This window comes from Neofelis nebulosa, chromosome 8 (assembly GCF_028018385.1).
Source record: "Neofelis nebulosa isolate mNeoNeb1 chromosome 8, mNeoNeb1.pri, whole genome shotgun sequence".
Lineage (NCBI taxonomy): Eukaryota > Metazoa > Chordata > Mammalia > Carnivora > Felidae > Neofelis > Neofelis nebulosa.
Window position 1 is genome coordinate 86,791,986 of NC_080789.1, and position 20,179 is coordinate 86,812,164.

Sequence of the window (20,179 nt, forward strand, 5' to 3'; positions counted from 1 at the left end):
TGTCTTGATGATTATAGCTTTGTAGTACAGCTTGAAGTCTGGGATTGTGATGCCTCCTGCTTTGGTTTTCTTTTTCAAGATTGCTTTTGCTATTCAGGGTCTTTTCTGGTTCCATACAAATTTTTAAGATTATTTGTTCTAGCTCTGGGAAGAATGCTGGTGTTACTTTGATAAGGATTACATTGAATATGTAGATTGCTTTGGGTAGTATCGACATTTTAATGATATTTGTTCTTCCTATCCAGGAGCATGGAATGTTTTTCCATTTCTTTGTGTCTTCTTCAGTTTCTTTCATAAGCTTTCTATAGTTTTCAGCATATAGATTTTCACATCTTTGGTTAGGTTTATTCCTAGGTATTTTATGGTTTTTGGTGCAACTGTAAATGGGATCAATTCCTTGATTTCTCGATTCCTTCATTGTTGGTGTATAGGAATGCAACCAATTTCTGTGTGTTGATTTTATATCCTGCAACTTTGCTGAATTCATGAATCAGTTCTAGCACTTTTTGGTGGAATCTTTTGGGTTTTCCATATAGAGTATCATGTCATCTGTGAAGGATGAAAGTTTGACCTCCTCCTGGCTGATTTGGACACCTTTAATTTCTTCATGTTGTCTGATTGCAGAGGCTAGATTTGAAGTCTCAGTGTCACTTCCTCATAAAGATTTCCTATAGCCTTATAGCACTCTGTGCTTTCCTATCATACTTGTTAAATTCTGTTTTTCCCATTAGCATGTTAGCTCCATGAGTGGGGTATATGTCTGTTTTGCTCACCAGCACATTCTCAGCATTCACAACAGCTTCTGGTTCATAATATTTGTTCAACAAATAGTTAAGTGAAAAGACAAGTTAGACATCATGTCTATTTAAGAAGAGATACAGTGTCTCAGTCAGTTGAGCGTCCGACTCTTGATTTCACTCAGGTCATTATCTTGTGATTCTTGGAATCAAGTTCCATGTTGTGCTCTGCCCTGAGAGTGCAGGTTCTATGTTGTGCTCTGCGCTGAGAGTGCAGAGCTTTCTTGGGATTCTCCTACTCCCTCTCTCTCTCCGCTCCTCCCCCGCTCACGTTTGCTGTCAAATACGCTCTCTCTGTCTTTCTAAATAAATAAATTAATTAATTAATTAATTAAACATGTAAAAAAAAAAAAAGAAGAGGCACAGGTAATGTAGGCCATGGGCCATAATAAAGATAAGAGATATCTCAAAAAACAAAATTTGGAATGTCTTTATTAATTGACTCTTAGAAAATTGCAGATCCATGTTCTTGAAGTTTGGAGATTAAATTATATATCCATTATGACATTAAGAACGTTCTACTTTAGGCAAGGTACTGCTGAAATAGATTAGGTGTTCAACAAAAATCTGATTAAATAATCAACATACTAAATGAATTGTTGATTATCTGCTCCATGCTTCGTTGGGATATAAAGTGTTGAGCAAAAAAGATTGCTAACTTGTAACGATTCAGACACAAAAATGTACATTTAAAAGCTCATTGATTGATAGGAGTAGTACATATATTCAAAGGCCAATCAAAAAATATTTTGTTCAAGTCTATGTAACTCTTTGAAATTGAAGGTATTTCATACAAAGATAAACTATATATTATAGTGGTCTAGCAATATAATGGTACATTTTTTCCCCAGAGCATTTAATTTTTTTAGTATACAATAATGTATTAAGGCTATGTATAGGATTTCAGAGTTTCCTGATGATGTTCAATGCCTCACATTATTTTAATTCTCACAGTCATACTGGGAGAGAAATGGGATTGGTATGACCATGCCTGACTTACAGTGAGGCACTGGGAATTTGAGGGGACAGGCAATCCAGAATCTGAATTCCAGACAGTTAATATAATATAGTCATTAAGAAGATGGCCATTAATTGATGGTACAGTGATAAGCAAAAAGCTTTGGACAAAGATCCCTCAGGTGAATTAGTGGTCCAGCAATATTTTGAACTCATCCATGTGGTTGATCTGCCTAATCCATCCTTTCATTTAGAGTAGTATTTTGTTGTTGTTGTTTGTTTTTTTAATTTATGTACAGTTGACACACAGTGTTACATTAGTTTCAAGGACATAACATAGTGATTCCACAAGTCTAAACATTATGCTATGATCACTGTGAGTCCCTCTACAATGCTATTGCGATCTGTCCCTAATCAACGCTATTACAGTACCATTCACTATATTCCCTATGTTGGATCTTTTAGTCCTATGACTTATTCATTCCATAACTGGAAGCCTGTATCTCCCAGTCTTCTTCACCAATTTTGCTTATCCCCCAACCTTCCTTCCCTTTGGCAACCATCACTTTCTTGTCTGTATTTATGGATCTGTTTCTGCTTTTTGTTTGTTGGTTTATGTAGTTTGCTTTGTTTTTTAGATTTCGCATATAAGTGAAATCATATGATATTTGTCTTTCTCCATCTGACTTATTTCATTTAACATACACGTACTAAGTCCATCCATATTGTCACAAATGGCAAGATCTCATTCTTTTTTTATGGCTGAGTAATACTCTGTTGTGTGTGTGTGTGTATATATATATATATATATATATACACACACACACACACACATATACATACATACATATACATATATACACACACACATACACACACACATATATATATACATATATATATATATGTATATATATACACACACACACACACACACACACATACACCATGACTTTTTTATCCATTCATATATTGCTGGAAATGGAGTAGTATTTTTTAAGGTTAGCAGGAAGAGCCGTATACTATATTCTCAGATCCAGTGGACACTTTATGTCAGGGATGCAAGGAGATAACGTTTGAAAAGAAAGGAGGAAATGCCGTAATAAAAAAAATACTTGCCAAAATAGTAATATTCATCTTGAAATGGATGACCAAAAGTTCTTTCTATGTACCGTACTCCAAAAGGAGTACATCGTGTTCACATATCCTTCTGGTAAGCACTGACCATTGCCAAAGTTTAGATATTCTGTACCTAAAATAGCATAATGACATTATTATCTCAGTTAAAAAAAAATTCCACAGTATTTTCTCAATTAAGTTTTTCCTTTCTGTAAAGTTTTGGTGAGCTGTTACTGTTCACTCATGTATTACCAGTGCCCAGAAGAGTATGCACTTAGGCACTTGAGAAATATTTATTGAAATGAAATTGCTGGTGTGAGGGCTAGTAGTTGACCAAATGAAGAAGTAGCAAGCAAATATTAACAGAAACAAATAAACGGCTCCCCCCCGTCCCTGGGCTTCTGTTCAAGAGCTTTGAAAATTTTTTTTTATAGTATATGAATATAATAGTTACATTTTCTAATTGTTAAGATAGAGTCCGATAAAGAACTATTTTCTTGTGTTCCCCCAAACCCATGGAATCTCAGTATTCTGTGGCTTGAACAAATCAGTGAACTGTGCTGGGAGGAGGAAAGGGATGGAAGAAGAAGGGGAGGAAGATGAGTGGGTCACCGAACCAGTAGTTTGATGAGATGCTTCATGTACATCATCTCACCTACTCCCGTGCAATATTATCCCTCTTCCCTGAAGAGGGAACACTGAGGCGTTGGACAGCCTGCCCTACCATCGCACAATCCCACAAACTGGAAGTGAGGAGGTTGGTGGCACCTAACTTTATGCTGTGGCAACTATTGCTGCTGCTTCTGTGCCCACATTCTTAACCGGAAGCCTGGAGTTGCCAGTTGATCTGGTTCAAAAACTCTAACAACAATGAGGGGGGTTTAAGCTGGTTTTTGCAAGGCAAACTAAATATTAGCTGAGCATGAATGAGCTCACACTTTTCAAATAAACTATGTACAAATAGATATGCAAATAAACACGTATAACCCACTGAACTCAGATCAGGCTTTCTATCTACACTGCTGAACCAAATCTATCCTTGTTAAGGTTACCAAGTGACCTCCATGTTGCTAAATCCAGAGGGCAACTTTCAGCTGTCATCTTACTTTATCTATTTGTTAATCTACCTATTTATTATCACAGATCTATTGCAAGATCTATCTTACTTTATCTTACTTTTTTTGTTAATCTACCTATTTATTATCACAGATCTACTACATTTGCTGCAATTTTTTCCTTTTATTTTTTGACACTTTTTTTTTACTTGTCTTCCAAGATACCACACTTTTCCTGTGTTTTTTTCCCTCCCATTTTATTGGCTACTCCTTAGTCTCCTTTACTGATTTCTCTTCAGTCTCCTGACTTCTTGTTGGAATGTCCCAGGATTCAGGTCTTTGACCTTTTCTATCTTCTGTCTACACTTCTTCACCATCTAGTCTCCTACCTTTAGCTACATACTGTATGCTGACCGCTCCCAGCTGTCTTTGTCCAGGAAAGACCAGTTCCCTGACTGTACTCTGATATTTCAATTGCCTACTTGACACTGCCATTTAAATGCCTAAAAGGGGTGGCGCATGGGTGGCTCAGTCAGTTTAGCATCTGACTCTCCATCTCGGTTCAGGTCATGATCCCAGGGTCATGGGATTGAGCCCTACATCCAGCTCTATGGTGACCATGGAGTGTGCTTAAGATTCTCTCTCTCTGTGCTCCTGCCCCCACTTTAAAATTAAAAACAAATTCCTAAAGGGGATTTCATACTTGACATATTTAAAATTGAACTCCAGATCATTCTCCTCAAAACCTGCTCCTTTGTAATCTTCTATACCTCAACAAATGGCAAGTCCTTCTTTACAGCTGTTCTAGCCAAAACCCTTGGCATCATTCCTGATCCCTCTTTTTCTCTTACTTTAATTCTGTTACATCAGCAAATTCTGTCAGCTCTCCCTCCAAAATATCTTCAGAATCTGCTCACTTCTCATCATCCCTACTGCCATCACCCTAGTCCAAGCTACCAGAATCTCTAGTCTACTGTTACAGGAGACTCCTGACTGGTCCCTTTCTTTCTGCTCATGACATCTCATAGTCTGTTCATGCAGAGGCAGAGTGGTTGTTCCAAAATATGGCCTAACATCATTTCTTTGCTTGCCCTGCATTGACTTGATTTTCATCTTAGAATAAAACCTAAAGTCTTTGTCATACCCTTCAAACCCCTACAGAAGTTATTCCCTAACCTCCCCATGAGTTAACTCTCTGATTTCCTTTCCCACTTCTCTGTCCCTTGCTTACTCATCTCCAGACAATGGGGTCTTTGCTCTTCCTTTCGTACCCCAGGAGTGTTCCTTTCTCAAGGTCTACATCAGCGGTTCCCTCCAGATATATCTGTAATGCTCACTACCTCATCTTCAGGGATTTGCTTACATGTCTCCTTTGAGTTCTTCCCCAACCACCCTATTTAAATTGCAGTTCTTCAAAAGCATTTCTTGATTGTCTCATGCCAATGATTTGTTTCTGTCCACAGTCCGTGTCACCATCTGACATACTGTTAATTTTACTCGTTTGACTTCACTTATTATCTGTTTACCCACTAGAATGTAAGCTCCATAGGAACAGAGATTATTACTTATGTCCTGTCACCCAGAATAGTGTCTGGAACATAGTAGGTACTCAGTAAATACTTGTGGAATAAATGAATAGCTGATTTGAGCATAATTGCTTAAATCTGCTCCCAACATATTATAGATCTAACCAATGTATTTCTAATGTTGACTTCAAATGCTCCTCAGGAATGACTGAGAAAAACTGCACATATCATCCTGGAACAATCTGGAAGTGTTAGAGTTCTGGCCTTTGTCTGTCCTTCCTCTCTGTATCCTGCTCTGGGGTTCTGTGGACTGTTCTCTGTTGCAGTCATGTAGGGAGTTCTTAATTGTGTGCTGGCATATACTTGGACTTTACAGTTTAAGTACTGTATCTTTATGAACTATATTTTCATAGCTCTGGCTGTTCCTTTTACATACTAGAAATAGAGGAAGTAAATTTTTTTCTTGTGCTGCATGAAGTGCCTACCTCAGTTTCACACAGACTCCTGGGATTTTATTTTTCTGGCTTAATTACTTTATGCCTATGTGAAGCCCTTTTATATTCATGTATTTATTCCACTTACTCTCTTGGTATAGTCCATATTATTTGCGTTGAATTCACCCAAAATGGCCTACTTAATATCAGAATAGTTATTTTATGCATCAGTTATGTAGATGTGAGGTCTTCCCCCAAAGAACTCCAACCACTAGGCATTGTTTTAGTAAGCAGGAGATCATTTTCCTGGGGCTTCTTCCTGACCCAGCTAAAAGACATTGGATGACACATTTCACTTTCAGGGGCTATTGCTAGGTTTTGAAAGTCCCTCATACTATAAATAGCATGTCAAGGAACACTCAGGTACACTGAACATTTTCTTTACACTCCACTTCAATGTTTGCAGGAGGAAAGTCACATGCTGTCTGGTTTGCACAGTCATTTGCCCCTTAGTGCCTCCCAGGTTCTAGACAGACCCACCCAAAGTGTACATTTTCTCATAAACACAGCATGTGCTTTCAGCATACTTTGTGCCTTTGTTTATACTGTTTTCTCTGCCTGGCAAAATCCTATTCATCCTGTAAGATTCATCTCAAGTGAGAAAGCCTTCCCTGAGTTGGCTTGGCAGAAATTTGCCTTTTTCCTCCTGTGTGGGATTCTCCATAGCATTTAGAGCCTACTTCTTCTACAACAATTTCAGCATTACGTTAGGGTCTGTTACATAATTTTTTATGTTCACAGTCTCCCTACATCCCAGGCTGTGAGTCTGAGGCCTGTGATTTTTTGTATCTTTGTATTTACCCTGGACAGTTAGCATAAGAAGCACTGAGCAACATTTGTGGAGGGAATTGAGGACTGTAGGAGTTAATGAAATTGCACTCAGATAGGGGGATAGAATTCATTTGAGTTTGTTCCCAGTTTAATGCCATTAAAAATAGACCTGGATTTTTCTATTTTCCTTAGGAGACACGATGTACATGGTCAATTTGATACAAAATATGTTATATTTAAAAACACTTCAGGGAATCAAAGTTCTTTTTTCTTCTTTCTTTCTTTCTTTCTTTCTTTCTTTCTTTCTTTCTTTCTTTCTTTTAGTTTCAAAGGAACAGGCTAGTGGATTCTTTACAAACTTCTTGGCATCTTTCTTTCCACATGCTCTTTTGCTCTGCCCAGTCTTCAATCAAATTCCTCCAATGGATCTGCTGTAAACAATGATTTTGTGAGCAGTTGTGTGTTCTCTGCAGTGAAAACCCGCCTTGTTTTCTGTTGCTAGGCAACCCCATTCCAGCTGCCCTTGAAGAAATGCGCGGTGGTGGGAAATGGTGGGATTCTGAAGAAGAGTGGCTGTGGCCGTCAAATAGATGAAGCAAATTTTGTCATGCGGTAAGAGAGAGCACCCACAGCGCGGCCTCTGCCTTCTCCCCTTTTCCCCACACCTCCCACAAGCCCTGGGGCCTTTCAAAACTAGTCACTTGTGATTAATCAATTGTAACTGCTCTTTAGCTTCCCTTCAAGTTCATGTACAAGTGAATTTAGGAGAGGGCCGGGGAGCAGGGGAACATGCCCCAAGAAAGTATAAAGCCAAGAAGGGTTCAGAGGTCATGGGGAAACCCCAAAGTAAAAACACTGAGCTTTTGTGTTAGATTATACAGTCAGGTGACAAAAACTTTAAAAATTGATTTAAAAATTGACTGTGAATACACATTTTCATTTATTCATTACACTCTACACCCTTTTCTTCTCTGTTTTTCACAAAAATGTTTGTAAGTAGCCAGTGGGATTTGAAGAGGGATCTGATGATGTGTGTTTGGCTAGGAACACTGGAAGGAAGGAGGGGTCATAACTTTTGTGCAGGGAGGAAGCTTGGTAAAGGGACTGAGTGGTGACATGTCACTTCGAGGGGAAAATAGGAGGCTTCTACAGGGCCATGTAAAAGAATTGCTAAGATGCAGCCAGCCAGGGCTAGAGACCATCAACCTGTAGTGGTGCCAACCTGCACTTGTGGGTGATTTTGACCAGGAGTGAAGACAGCAAGTGATTTTGGGACTGTGTGGCTGAGAGGGAGGAAGAATGGGGAGTGACAACATGGAGGATCCTGGCTAGAGAAAGTGTGAGGTGATACACCTTGAAGTCTGGGCTGGTTAGCAAGTGGGCTTTGAGGAGCATGACCAAGAGACGAAGGGCACCAAACGGGGCCAAAGGACAGGGTCATTCAGAGCCCCAAGGGAGTGGGTGGTGGCAAAGATGAAGGAGAGATGGAATCATAAGAACCGATGTCAAAGAGTGGCCCACTGGAGTATATGATGGCAGAACTCAGTTTGTCTGGGGAATGATAGGACATGTGGCAGAAAAAGGAGACACACGAAACTGCAGAAGTGTAGGAACTTTGAAGCTGTATTGTGGAGATTCTTTCAGGTGGACCCCAAAGCCCAAAGTCTCCCTGAGGTAGGAATAACTATGACCCATGTGCCAGAGGGCTCCAGGGCCAGGAAGGTGGAGGCCTACAGCAACACAGAGGGAAGGAAGAAGCTGAGTAAAGGAAGGGGTACAGTGGCATGGGATTTGGTTTTTTTAAATTTTTTTTTTTTTTTTTCAACATTTTTTTTTATTTTTTATTTTTGGGACAGAGAGAGACAGAGCATGAACGGGGGAGGGGCAGAGAGAGAGGGAGACACAGAATCGGAAACAGGCTCCAGGCTCCGAGCCATCAGCCCAGAGCCTGACGCGGGGCTCGAACTCACGGACCGCGAGATCATGACCTGGCTGAAGTCGGACGCTTAACCGACTGCGCCACCCAGGCGCCCCGGGATTTGGTTTTTGTGTTCATGTTTAAGGGTAAATAAATAATGGTCTAGAAATGGTCAAAGGTGGCTAAGAGTACACTAAACCACCTCTGAGCTCAATGGAATAGGGGAGAGTGAAAGCACTCCTTGTGAGTATTTCAGGGGAAGCCATGTACCTGGGGGAGGGCCAAGCTCCCACTCAGAGAACGAGAGTTGGGCTTCTTAGAAGACTTTTTATCTTTGGTGAAGCCTGTAGCACAGTGGGGAGATTCTTCTATATCTGTCTTTCCTTCATGGATGCGCCCTGCCATAGTTTTTCCAGTGTAGGACTATGTTTTCCTCTCCATTGCAATTATTATTATTATTATTGCAATATATATAAACAATAAGAAAATGTAGAAAATAATAATGTAGTTCTCATAATTCAAGTCAATACAGTATCTATTTATTGAGCTCCTGCTTTGTTTGGGCCTTAGCTGGGTCTAGAAACGGTACGTTAAACAATTCTGCCTTGGGGGCACCGGGGTGGCTCCATTGTGTAAGTATCCAACTCTTGATTTCAGCTCAGGTTGTGATCTCACGGTTTGTGGGTTCCAGCCCCACATTGTGGCATGGAGCCTGCTTGGAATTCTCTCTCTCCCTCTCTCTCTGCCTCTCCCCTACTCTCTCTCTCTCCCTCTCTCTCAAAATAAAGAAATACTCATTAAAAACATTAAAAACAAAACCAAAACTATTCTGTCTTGTATTTAGAACCTAGAGATGTGCTAGGACTCTGATAGGGGTAATTCAGAGACAGAGGGTGAGGGATCAGGAACCTTCTGATAAGTGGTGTGTGGAGTGAGCCCTCTCTCCATTTCACCCTGGGGACAGGAAGAGCCTTTCTGAGGCTTTAATGTGGAAAAGATGCCAAGTGCTGCCCACAGTGCAGTGAGATGAGGCTGGAGAGATATTTATGCTATGGGAGTGGCCACTGTTTAGGTTGATGGGAAGAGCAAAGGCCTTGGGGCCAAACTCAGGTACCCACTTCAATGCACTGGCATTAGGGAGAGGCTGAGGAGCCAGAAAAGAACACAGTGGGGAAGAGGAGGACAAGCCTTTGCCACAAACTAGCTCTGTGACCTACCACACGTCATTTATCCTTGCTGGGGCTCAGTTTGCCAGTCTTTATGAGGGAGTTGGAGTGGACAATTCCTCAAGCCTTTCCACTGTGGAAACTGGTTCTATCTGTGATTATATGAATAGCATGTAATTGTAACAGTTTGTGTAGTCTAGTTTATATTTTCAGCTTCCTCTTGAGTATGTTTATTTGCTCTTTCCAAAAACTATGTAAGGAACAAGGAGGAGTGGTTATTATACTCACAGATTCAGGGAATTTAAGTGATTTCAAGAGGCCTTAGTATAATCTGGCAGGAGGCAGTAAAATAAATGTATTTTTATATTATTCCTAAGTGTGTATATGTGTGTGTCACTACATTTAGGAAGATGCATATTTTAAACTTAACATGTTGAAGACTAGACCTAAGCATTTTAGGAGGTTATCTATATTTATTTATTGTAAATAAACAAGACTAAGACTGCATTATAGGCCATCAACATTGCTGTATTCAAATTCAGAATTAATGAGTGTTTGTGGTTAGGGTGCATAGCCCAGTACTAAGCATAATGTTCATAGAATGATGGGAGAGGTGAGGACTAAGAATTCAAAGAGTTAGAGCTATGTGTGCATGTGCCTTTGATTTAATTTAAAGAATAGCACCATTTTCTTTTTTTAAATTGAACTATAATTAACATATAACATTATATTAGTTTTAAGTGTACAACATAATGATTTGGTATTTGTACATGCTGAAACAATCACCACAATAAGTCTCATTTCCCTATTACCATATAAAATTACATAATATGCAAGAGGGTAATTATTTTTTTTTTAATTTTTTTTTAACGTTTATTTATTTTTGAGACAGAGACAGAGCATGAACGGGGGAGGGTCAGAGAGAGAGGGAGACACAGAATCTGAAACAGGCTCCAGGCTCTGAGCAGTCAGCACAGAGCCCGACGCAGGGCTCGAACCCACAAGCTGTGAGATCATGACCTGAGCCGAAGTCGGATGCTCAACCGACTGAGCCACCCAGGCGCCCAATAGGGTAATTATTGACTATAGTCATCATGCTCTATGTTACTCCCATGACTTATTTATTTTCTGACTGGAGATTTGTATTTCCTGACCCCCTGTTCCCATTTCTCCCACTCCCATCCCTGTCCCCTCTAATAACACCAATCTGTTTTCTCCATCTATGAATTTTGTTTTGTTTTGTTTGTTTTGTGTTTTTGATTCCACATATAAGTGAAATCACAAAGCATTTGTCTTTCTCTGTGACTTAGTTCACTTATGGTAATACTCTCAAGGTCTATCTGTGTTGTGACAAATGGCAAGATTTCATTCTTTTTTATAACTGAGTAGTATTCCATTGTATGTATATACCTCATCATCTTTATCCTTTCATCCATTTTTTAAAGTTTTTATGTACTTATTTTTGTGAGAGAGGGAGAGACAGAGAGCGAGAGAGAACAGGGAAGGGGCAGAGAGAGAGAGGGAGAGAGAGAATCTCAAGCAGGCTCCATGTTGTCAGCGCAGATCCCACAAACTGTGAGATCATCACTTGAGCCAAGATCAAGAGTCAGATGCTTAATCGACTGAGCACCCAGGCGTCGCTATCCTTTCATCCATTGATGGACACTCTATGTCTTTTGACTGGAGAATTTAGTCCACTTATATTTAAACTAATTATAGGTAGGTATGTACTTTTGTCATTTAGTTCATTGTTTTCTGGCTTTTTCTAGTTCCTCTTTGTTTCTTCTTCTTTTGTACTCTCCCCCATATGGTTTGATACCTTTCTTCAGTGTTATGTTCCAATTCCATTCTTATTATCTTTTGTATATCTACTGTAAGTTTTTGCTTTGTGACTACCATGAGGCTTACATATATCAGCCTATATATTCAGACTAGTCTATTTTAAGTTGATAGCAAGTTAAGTTTGAATACATACTAAAGCCATACATTTTTAGTCCTCTGTCCATGTTTTGTTTTTGATGTCATGTTTTACATCCTTTTATTTTGTGTATCCTTTAACTAATTATTGTAATTATAATTATTTTTACTTGTTTTATATTTTAACCTTCATGGTAACTTTGTAAATGATTAGTCCATTACCTTTATTATATATTTGCCTTTACCAATGAAAATTATACTTTCATATGTTTTCTTGTTATTAATAAGTGCCCTTTCTCTTCAGTTTAAAGAAGTTCCTTAAATTTTTTTTAATGTTTATTCATTTTTGAGAGACATAGAGATACAGGGCATGAGCAGGGGAGGAGCAGAGAGAGAGGGAGACACAGAATCCGAAGCAGGCTCCAGGCTCTGAGCTGTCAGCACAGAGCCCGAGGTGGGGATCGAACCCATGAACCATGAGATCATGACCTGAGCCAAAGTCAGACACTTAACTGAGCCATACAGGTGCCCTAAAGAAGTTCCTTTAATGTTTCTTGTAAGGCCAGTTTGATGGTGGTCCTTTAGTTTTTTGCTTGTCTGGAAAGCCCTCTATCTCTCCTTCAATTGAATGATAACCTTGCCAGGTAGAGTCTTCTTGATTGGCAGTTTTTTGCTTTCCATACATAGAATATATCATGCCATTTCCTTCCGATCTGCAAGGTTTCTGCTGAAAGTCTGAATATAGTCTTAAGAGGGTTTCCTTATATATATTAAGTTGTTTTTCTCTTGCTGCTTTAATATTCTATCTTTAACTTTGATATTTTTTAAAAGTTTATTTATTTATTTTGAAAGAGAGAGAGAGAGAGAGAAAGAGAGAGAGAGAGAGACCAGGGAAAGGACACAGGAAGAGAGAGAGAGGGAATCCCAAGCAGGCTCTGCTCTGTTAGCATAGAGCCCAACACAAGGCTCGATCCCACAAACCATGAGATCGTGACCTGAGCCAAAATCAAGAGTTGGGTGCTTAACTGACTGAGCCACCCAGCACTCCTAACTTTTGACATTTTAACTGTAATGTGTCCTCGTGTGGGTCTCAAGATGTATCTTTTTTTTTTTTTTTTAACTCTCTGGACTTTCTAAATCTGAATGTCTATTTCATTCCCCAGGTTAGGGAAGTTTTCAGTAATCATTTCTTCAAGTAAATTTTCTGTCCCTTTCTCCTCTCCTCCTGGTATCCCCCATATTATGCAAATGTTGATCTACTTGATGTTGTCCCAGAGGTTCTTAAACTATCTTCACTTCAAAGGTTTTTTTTTCTTTTTTTCTTTTTGCTGCTTTGTTTGGGTGAGTTCCAATGTCCTGCCTTCCAGATGACTGATACTTTCTTCTATTTCACCTACTCTGCTGTTGAAACCCTCTAGTGTATTTTTCAGTTCAGTTATTGTATTTTTCTACTCTATGACTTCTGTTTGGTATTTTCTTTTTTAAAAATTTTTAAATGTTTATTTATTTTGTGTGTGTGAGAGAGAGAGAGAGAGAGAGCAAGTGGGGCAGGGGCAGAGAGAGAGGGAGAGAGTGAATCCCAAGCAGGTTCCATGCTGCCAGCGCAGAGCCCGGACATGGGGCTCAGTCCCACAAATGGTGAGATCATGACCTGAGCCAATATCAAGAGTCAGATGCTTAACTGACTGAGCCACCCAGGTGCCCCTGTTTGGTACTTTTTTATATTTTATATCTGTTTGTTGAAATTCTTTCTGTGTTCATCCACTCTCCTGAGATTGGTGAGCATCTTTGTGATCATTGCTTTGAACTCTATCAGGTAAATTACTTATCTCCATTTCATTAAGATTTTGTTCTGGGGTCTTATCTTGTTCTTTCAACTAAAGAATATACCTCTTTTCCTCATTTTTCTTGACACTCTGTGTTTGTGTCTATGTATTATGTCAAACAGTTATGTGTCCCGGTCTTCAAAGAATGGTTACAGGAAGATGGGGATCTGTTTTAGTTTGCTGTCTGTTCAGTGACCTGGGGTTGGTTGCCTGCCAGGAACTGTTTCTCTAATTGTTTAAGACCTGTGGGGCCCAGATACACAAGTTCCCCTTGGCCCAGAGCCAGGTGTTTGAGGGGCCTCCTTTGTGTGTCCTGCATGCAGCTGCTGACTTTGGAGACACGGGTCTACAAGACAGCACCAGACTGGAGCATGTCCTTCCACAGGCTTTGGCAGGGCAGAGGAACAATAGGATTCATGCCTGCTAAGTTTGGAATTTTATATCAAAGGAGGGAATTGGAGCACCAGTTCAGGGAAAGTGGTGCCAGCAAGGTAGGAGAGTGCAAAAATAACCCGTGGAATCACCTCCATTCCTGAAGAGAGTTCCAACAGACCCTTGCCCTTCTGGCAGATGCTTTAAGATTAGCCCATGCATTTCATTCACATATGGTCAAGGTGCTTTTCAACTTGCCATTTTCGTGCTGATTCCCAGGGTAAATGAGTCTGTGCACGAGCCCTTTTAAGATGGGAGTCTTAGTTTCCTATAGTCCTTTGGGTCTTCTGGGTATAAGCCATGCTGGTTTTCAAAGCCAGACATTTTGGGGCCTTGTCTCTCTGATGCAGGTCCCAGGGGTTGGGGTGCATGATCTGGGGCTCAAGTACTTTTCTCCGTAGGGATATGCTCTGTAATTGTGAGATCACTCCCACCTGTGGGTTGCCATACCAGGAGTGGGGTTTGTGACAAGGCCATGTCTCTGCCTCTCCCACCCTTCTTGATGTGGCCCATTTATCTTTTGTTGTGGAATTACTATTCAGCCTGTTTTCGGGTCTTTTCCAGGGAGAATTATTCTATATTTAGCTGTAGATTTGGTGTGCCCAGGGGAGGAGATGAGTATGGGGTCTTCCTATGCCACCGTCTTGAATCCCTGCAAAGAATAGGGCCATTTTCATAATGCACTCAAATTCTTTAAAAGCCTCATTTATGGTTTATAATATGAGAGTAATTAAGGGTTGATAATCTGTTTATAAATTATTCTTATTTGACCATTTATGGATCTACTTAGAAATGGTTGCTTCATGCACAATTTTTGGGCACCCTGAGAAAATTGAGGTAGTATCATCCATTCAAAATTAAATATTTAGTGAGTACATATGATTAGAAAGCATGTAGTATGTCTGGTATTAGACTATAGGGTGCAGGGACAGTTACAGTGAGAGAACAGATCCAAAAACAGCCTTACCTGGACACAGTGACATACCACATTACTTCAAAGTGTTTTTTCAGTATTAGGATATAACAATATCACACTTTTCTTTGCTTAGGTATTTTCAAGTGCATTTTTAAAATTTTACTTTATTTGTTACTTTTTAACATTTGAATTTAAATTCTGGTTAGTTAACATATAGTGTAATATTGGATTCAGGAGTAGAATTTAGTTATTCATTACTTATATGTATCACCCAGTGCTTATCACAAGTGCCCTCTTCAAGTACATTTTCTTTTTTTTTTTTTTTTTTTTTTTTTTTTAATTTTTTTTTCAACGTTTTTTTATTTATTTTTGGGACAGAGAGAGACAGAGCATGAACGGGGGAGGGGCAGAGAGAGAGGGAGACACAGAATCGGAAACAGGCTCCAGGCTCCGAGCCATCAGCCCAGAGCCTGACGCGGGGCTCGAACTCACAGACTGCGAGATCGTGACCTGGCTGAAGTCGGACGCTTAACCGACTGCGCCACCCAGGCGCCCCTCAAGTACATTTTCTAATGCTAAAAATTTATTTCTTGTTTTTCTTTTTTATTTAAATTTTTTTAAACGTTTATTTATTTTTGAGACAGAGAGAGACAGAGCATGAACGGGGGAGGGGCAGAGAGAGAGGGAGACACAGAATCTGAAACAGGCTCCAGGCTCTGAGCAGTCAGCACAGAACCCGACGCGGGGATCGAACTCACGGACCACGAGATCATGACCTGAACCCAAGTTGGACGCTTAACCGACTGAGCCACCCAGGCGCCCCGATTTCTTGTTTTTCAAAGTAAATGTTTGCTCTATAACCCAATACAACACTTAAAAAATAATATTGTTGAATAAAATTTATCTGGAAGGTCTGGAAGCCAGAGGTAATGGTAATTGCATCTTGGAGATGATTTGGGTGGCTCAGAGATACAAGTGAGGGTAACATAATTTTGGTACCTTGGAATTAGGCTCAAATGTGTATTTTGCATACTTAATTATGTATAACATTTTTTAAAGTTTTTATTTAAACTCCAGTTAGTTAAGATACATTATAATACTAGTTTCAGGTATACAATATAGTGATTCATCAATACTTCCTCACAATACCTGGTGCTCATCACAACAAGTGCCTTCCTTAATCCCCATGGCCTATTCAGCCCATCCCCACACACACCTCTCCTCTAGTAACCATCAGTTTGTTCAATGTAGTTAAGAGTCTGTTTCCTGGTTTGCGTCTCTCCTTTTCCCCCTATGCTCAATTGTTTTGTTTCCTAAATTCCACATATGAGTGAAATCATATGGTATTTCTCTTTATTTGACTGACTTATTTCATCAGCACAATACTCTTTAGCTCCATCCTCATCACTGCAAATGGCAAGATTTCATTCTTTTTTATGGCTGAGTAATATTCCATTATGTATATGATTACCACTTCTTTATCTGATCATCAGTTGATGGACACTTGGGTTGTTTTCATAGTTTGGCTATTGTTGTAGATAATGCACAACAAACATCAGGGTGTATCCCTTTGAATTAGTGTGTTTGTATTCTTTGAGTAAGTACCTTGCAGTTCAATTGCTGGATGATAGGGTAGTTCAATTTTTAACTTTTTAAGGTAACTCCATATTGTTTTCCAGAGTGACTGTACCAGTTTGCATTCCTATAAACAGTACAAGAGGGTTCCCCTTTTTCCTCATCCTTGCCAACACCTGTTATTTCTTGTGTTGTTAATTTTAGCCATTGTCACAGGTGTCAGGTGATATGTCATTGTAGATTTGTATTTCCCTGATGATGAATGATATGTATGACATTTTAAAAGTACTTTTATGATTTTTTTTTCTGTTTAAAGATTCTTCTTCACCAAACCCAACCACTTTACTCCCCAATTCAAAGAATACTCATTTCTGATCAATTCTGTGATCAATCTTTCAGGATCATGAGCACGGTTACCAAGACACATTAGCCATTAATATCTGTTAATTGTGCCAACAAACAATAATACAAATTTTGAAACACTTTTACACAATTAAGCCTTATTAGAAACAATTTGTATTAAATATGCCTTCTTTGTAAATCTATGTAATTATCAATTTAGGAATTGAGGAGCTAAAATTACAGTGTGCTTTTTCTAAGAAAAGAGCTATAAGGAAGTGCCACAGACATGTACACTTGAAGAGAAAGTTTACCCAGAAGAACTTAAGGCAGATACTTACACCAAAATACAGTGTCATTATTTTCCAGAAATGCATATGTTAAAAGGTTATCTTAATTGTTTTAAGCATTTCCCTGTGTTGTAGGATTTGACAATCAGTATCCGGGAGTTTTTCTTGAGCTTTTACTATGTGACAGAAGGTATAAAGGAACCCAGACATAGGAACCATGGGTCAACCTACGGGAATTAAATACTGCTATGTGTCATTAATAATGTCAAAACAAGTTGGCTGAACTCCCCAGCGGTATTCAGAGGTTATAGTTTTTCTGTAACATGTTTGATTCTAAAATGTTATCAAGATCAAATCTTCCTTACGAGATAAATGCCCAAATTTTAGCTTATGTTTTATCCTTGAAATCACCTTCATCTTTGCAAAGGTCAGTTAAATCACAAGATCATAGCACCATTGCCGGATGAGCCTGGTTGGTAATGCTTAAGCCCATTCCCCCACAAGGGTTCTCAGAAACCCCGCGAGATATGGTGTGACCACTAGGCTCTAGACATCTCAAGAGGAGCCCCTGTGACTTGGCTTCCCCTTCACCCACTCACAGTGACCATTGTGTTTGTTCTTAGTGGGCACTCAGCAAAAGTCACCAACTGCCTGACCAATTAATCTGTGGGTAGCTGCCTGAAAACCCAATATCTCATTACTGTAGAGCAGATGAAAGGAACATTCCAAATCAACTGAGACAAGTTCCACCCAGGATGCCCTGATGTGGTAGGAGTCACAGGGCAAATACAAGATAACATCAAGGAACTTGAGCTGATCAGCTGAGTGGGTGCATGGACATTTCCATGCCCTGGGGAAATTTGTAAGGCAAATTTAGTAGTTGGGGGAATGGCAGAGCTCTTGTTCACTATGAACGCATGAACTAGTGACAAGTTAGACATGCCCTGATGTGGTAGGAGTCAAGTTAGAGCTATGGGTGGAGAGGAGAAAGTAGGACAGAGTAATAAAAGAAAACCTAATGTAAAGTACAGATTCATTTAGGGTCTTCATAAATAATATGTATATATTTAGTTATATGTATATATACTTCTGATACATGATATTTTTTAGTTTTTACTATGTGTGAGGTATCAAGCTAGGGACTTCTTACACATTTTTTACTGTAATCCTTAGAACAGCCTCATTAGAAAGGAAAAGCCATTATCCTCATTTTGTGTAATGGGGAAACTGAGGCCACGCAGATGAATTAACTTGCCTAATGTTCCCCTGGTAGAAAGCCATGGAATTTGGATATGCAGTTGCCATATTTTCCATTGTAAACATTCATAAGACATTGTGGCCAAGGAAAGCAGCCGGCGCTGCTCGGGTGGTGTGTGTGTGTGTGTGTGTGTGTGTGTGTGTGTGGTGAGGGAGGGGAGTTATTTTTGTCACCAGGAAACCATCACCTGTACTCTTTCCCTTGGCTGAACTGGGACAGTGGAGAATCAGTGCATTTCTTTAGATAACAAATCACTATGTGTTCACCAGTAGTCAACACATACATTGGGCATATATTGATTTAGATGGCAGAGTTTGCTCTGAATGTACATTGTAAAATTTAGAATTTGGGAAAAGAAAGAAAAACCATAAGCAAATACAATTCTTACCTGTGTCTTGAGGTTTTGGGGTATACAGAGAACACTGTAGTCCTGTGTCCTTAATGTACCACACCTTCTTGAGTTCCAGTTTCAAGCCTAATACTTCCTGTCCTACCACCTCAAAAATATTTTGAATGGAATAGTTAATGTCTCTTTTTTAATAGATCACTTAACTCTCTAACTGACATTTTCTTTCTTCTAAACAGGACTAGTTTTTATGACTGCACTTTTAAGATGGTTATAGTTAGTCATCTAATGACTATTAAAAGGAAGAGGTGATAAAAATGATTATTTTTGAACTGAGCTAGACCTAGTAAAATTCCCATTTGTCATGAAAACAGACTTGATTTAAAAGTTTGTAAATCATTCTAAAATGTTTTTGTTTCTCTAGATGCAATCTTCCTCCTTTGTCAAGTGAATACACTAAAGATGTTGGATCCAAAAGTCATTTAGTGACAGCTAACCCCAGCATAATTCGGCAAAGGTAAGAGTTTATGACTTTTGTTTGTGAGGAACTAAAGAGGAAGGCCTTTGAAGTATTTAACATCTTAAAGACAGTGAACATAATTCAGTTTGAGAAATAAAGAAGAAACCCATCTGGACAGGCAGGAAAAATGAAGGAGAGAATTGTAAATAAACTAAGCAGGATTATGGGAATCTAAACACTATTTTATGCTTCTTCTGGGACTCTGTTTCTTTCCTTTAGAGGTGGTAGAAATAACATGAAAATTCATTGTTTTGCTCAAAACAAGCAATAGCCTGCTTAGTCATTCCTACTACTCTCCAACTTCTTGGCTTTTGTCCCAACTTGTTGATTGGCATTGATTGGTGAACTGAGTTAATATTGGTTTTGTTAAAGAATAAAAACAAAAAATGACCAACCTACTGTACACGTATGCATGAACATAATAATATTGTTAGAATGCACAGGAATTTTTAACCATGCGATGATCTTATACTATGTTACAATCAATCAGATTTAGGAACTCAGATGGAAAATTCTTGCTCCCAAATCAATTCTAGAGATCTTGACAGCTGCTGTGGAAGCTTCGGTGGGTTGGTCTCTAGTTGATGAAGCCGGTCAGTACACTATGGGCTGTTTCTTCAAGGATTATTCATTATAGAGAATGACTCAATCCCTGTGAAAAGAGGAATCCAACATTGCCTCATATTCTCCCATACAGATAACTAGCAATTAGGACTGAAATACCCAGATGTTGTGGGCTCAGCCAGTTGTAATCTAAAGGAGTCCTATCCAAGTGACTAGCACCTGTGTGTCACTTTATAAGCAATGCTGCACCTGCTTGTTTGGGTTTAACAGTAAGCATTCTCACACAATAGATCTTTAGAAATGCAACCCAACAATTTTTAATTTTGACAGATACTGTGAAATCACCCTTCTAAAATGTACCATTTACTTTCTCTTTTGTAAACGATAAGACTA

The 20,179-nt window shown here is 39.2% G+C and overlaps 1 protein-coding gene across 2 annotated transcripts in view; it reads left to right on the forward strand.

The window, feature by feature from the left end:
* The window catches only part of ST8SIA1 (ST8 alpha-N-acetyl-neuraminide alpha-2,8-sialyltransferase 1), a 159,256-nt gene that overhangs the window by 84,937 nt on the left and 54,140 nt on the right, over positions 1-20,179 (forward strand). For both annotated transcript variants that reach the window (XM_058743407.1, XM_058743406.1), the window contains exons 3-4: positions 7,222-7,331; positions 19,127-19,219. In XM_058743407.1, coding sequence (XP_058599390.1) covers positions 7,222-7,331; positions 19,127-19,219 — 203 coding nt within the window. The remainder of the gene's footprint in view (positions 1-7,221; positions 7,332-19,126; positions 19,220-20,179) is intronic.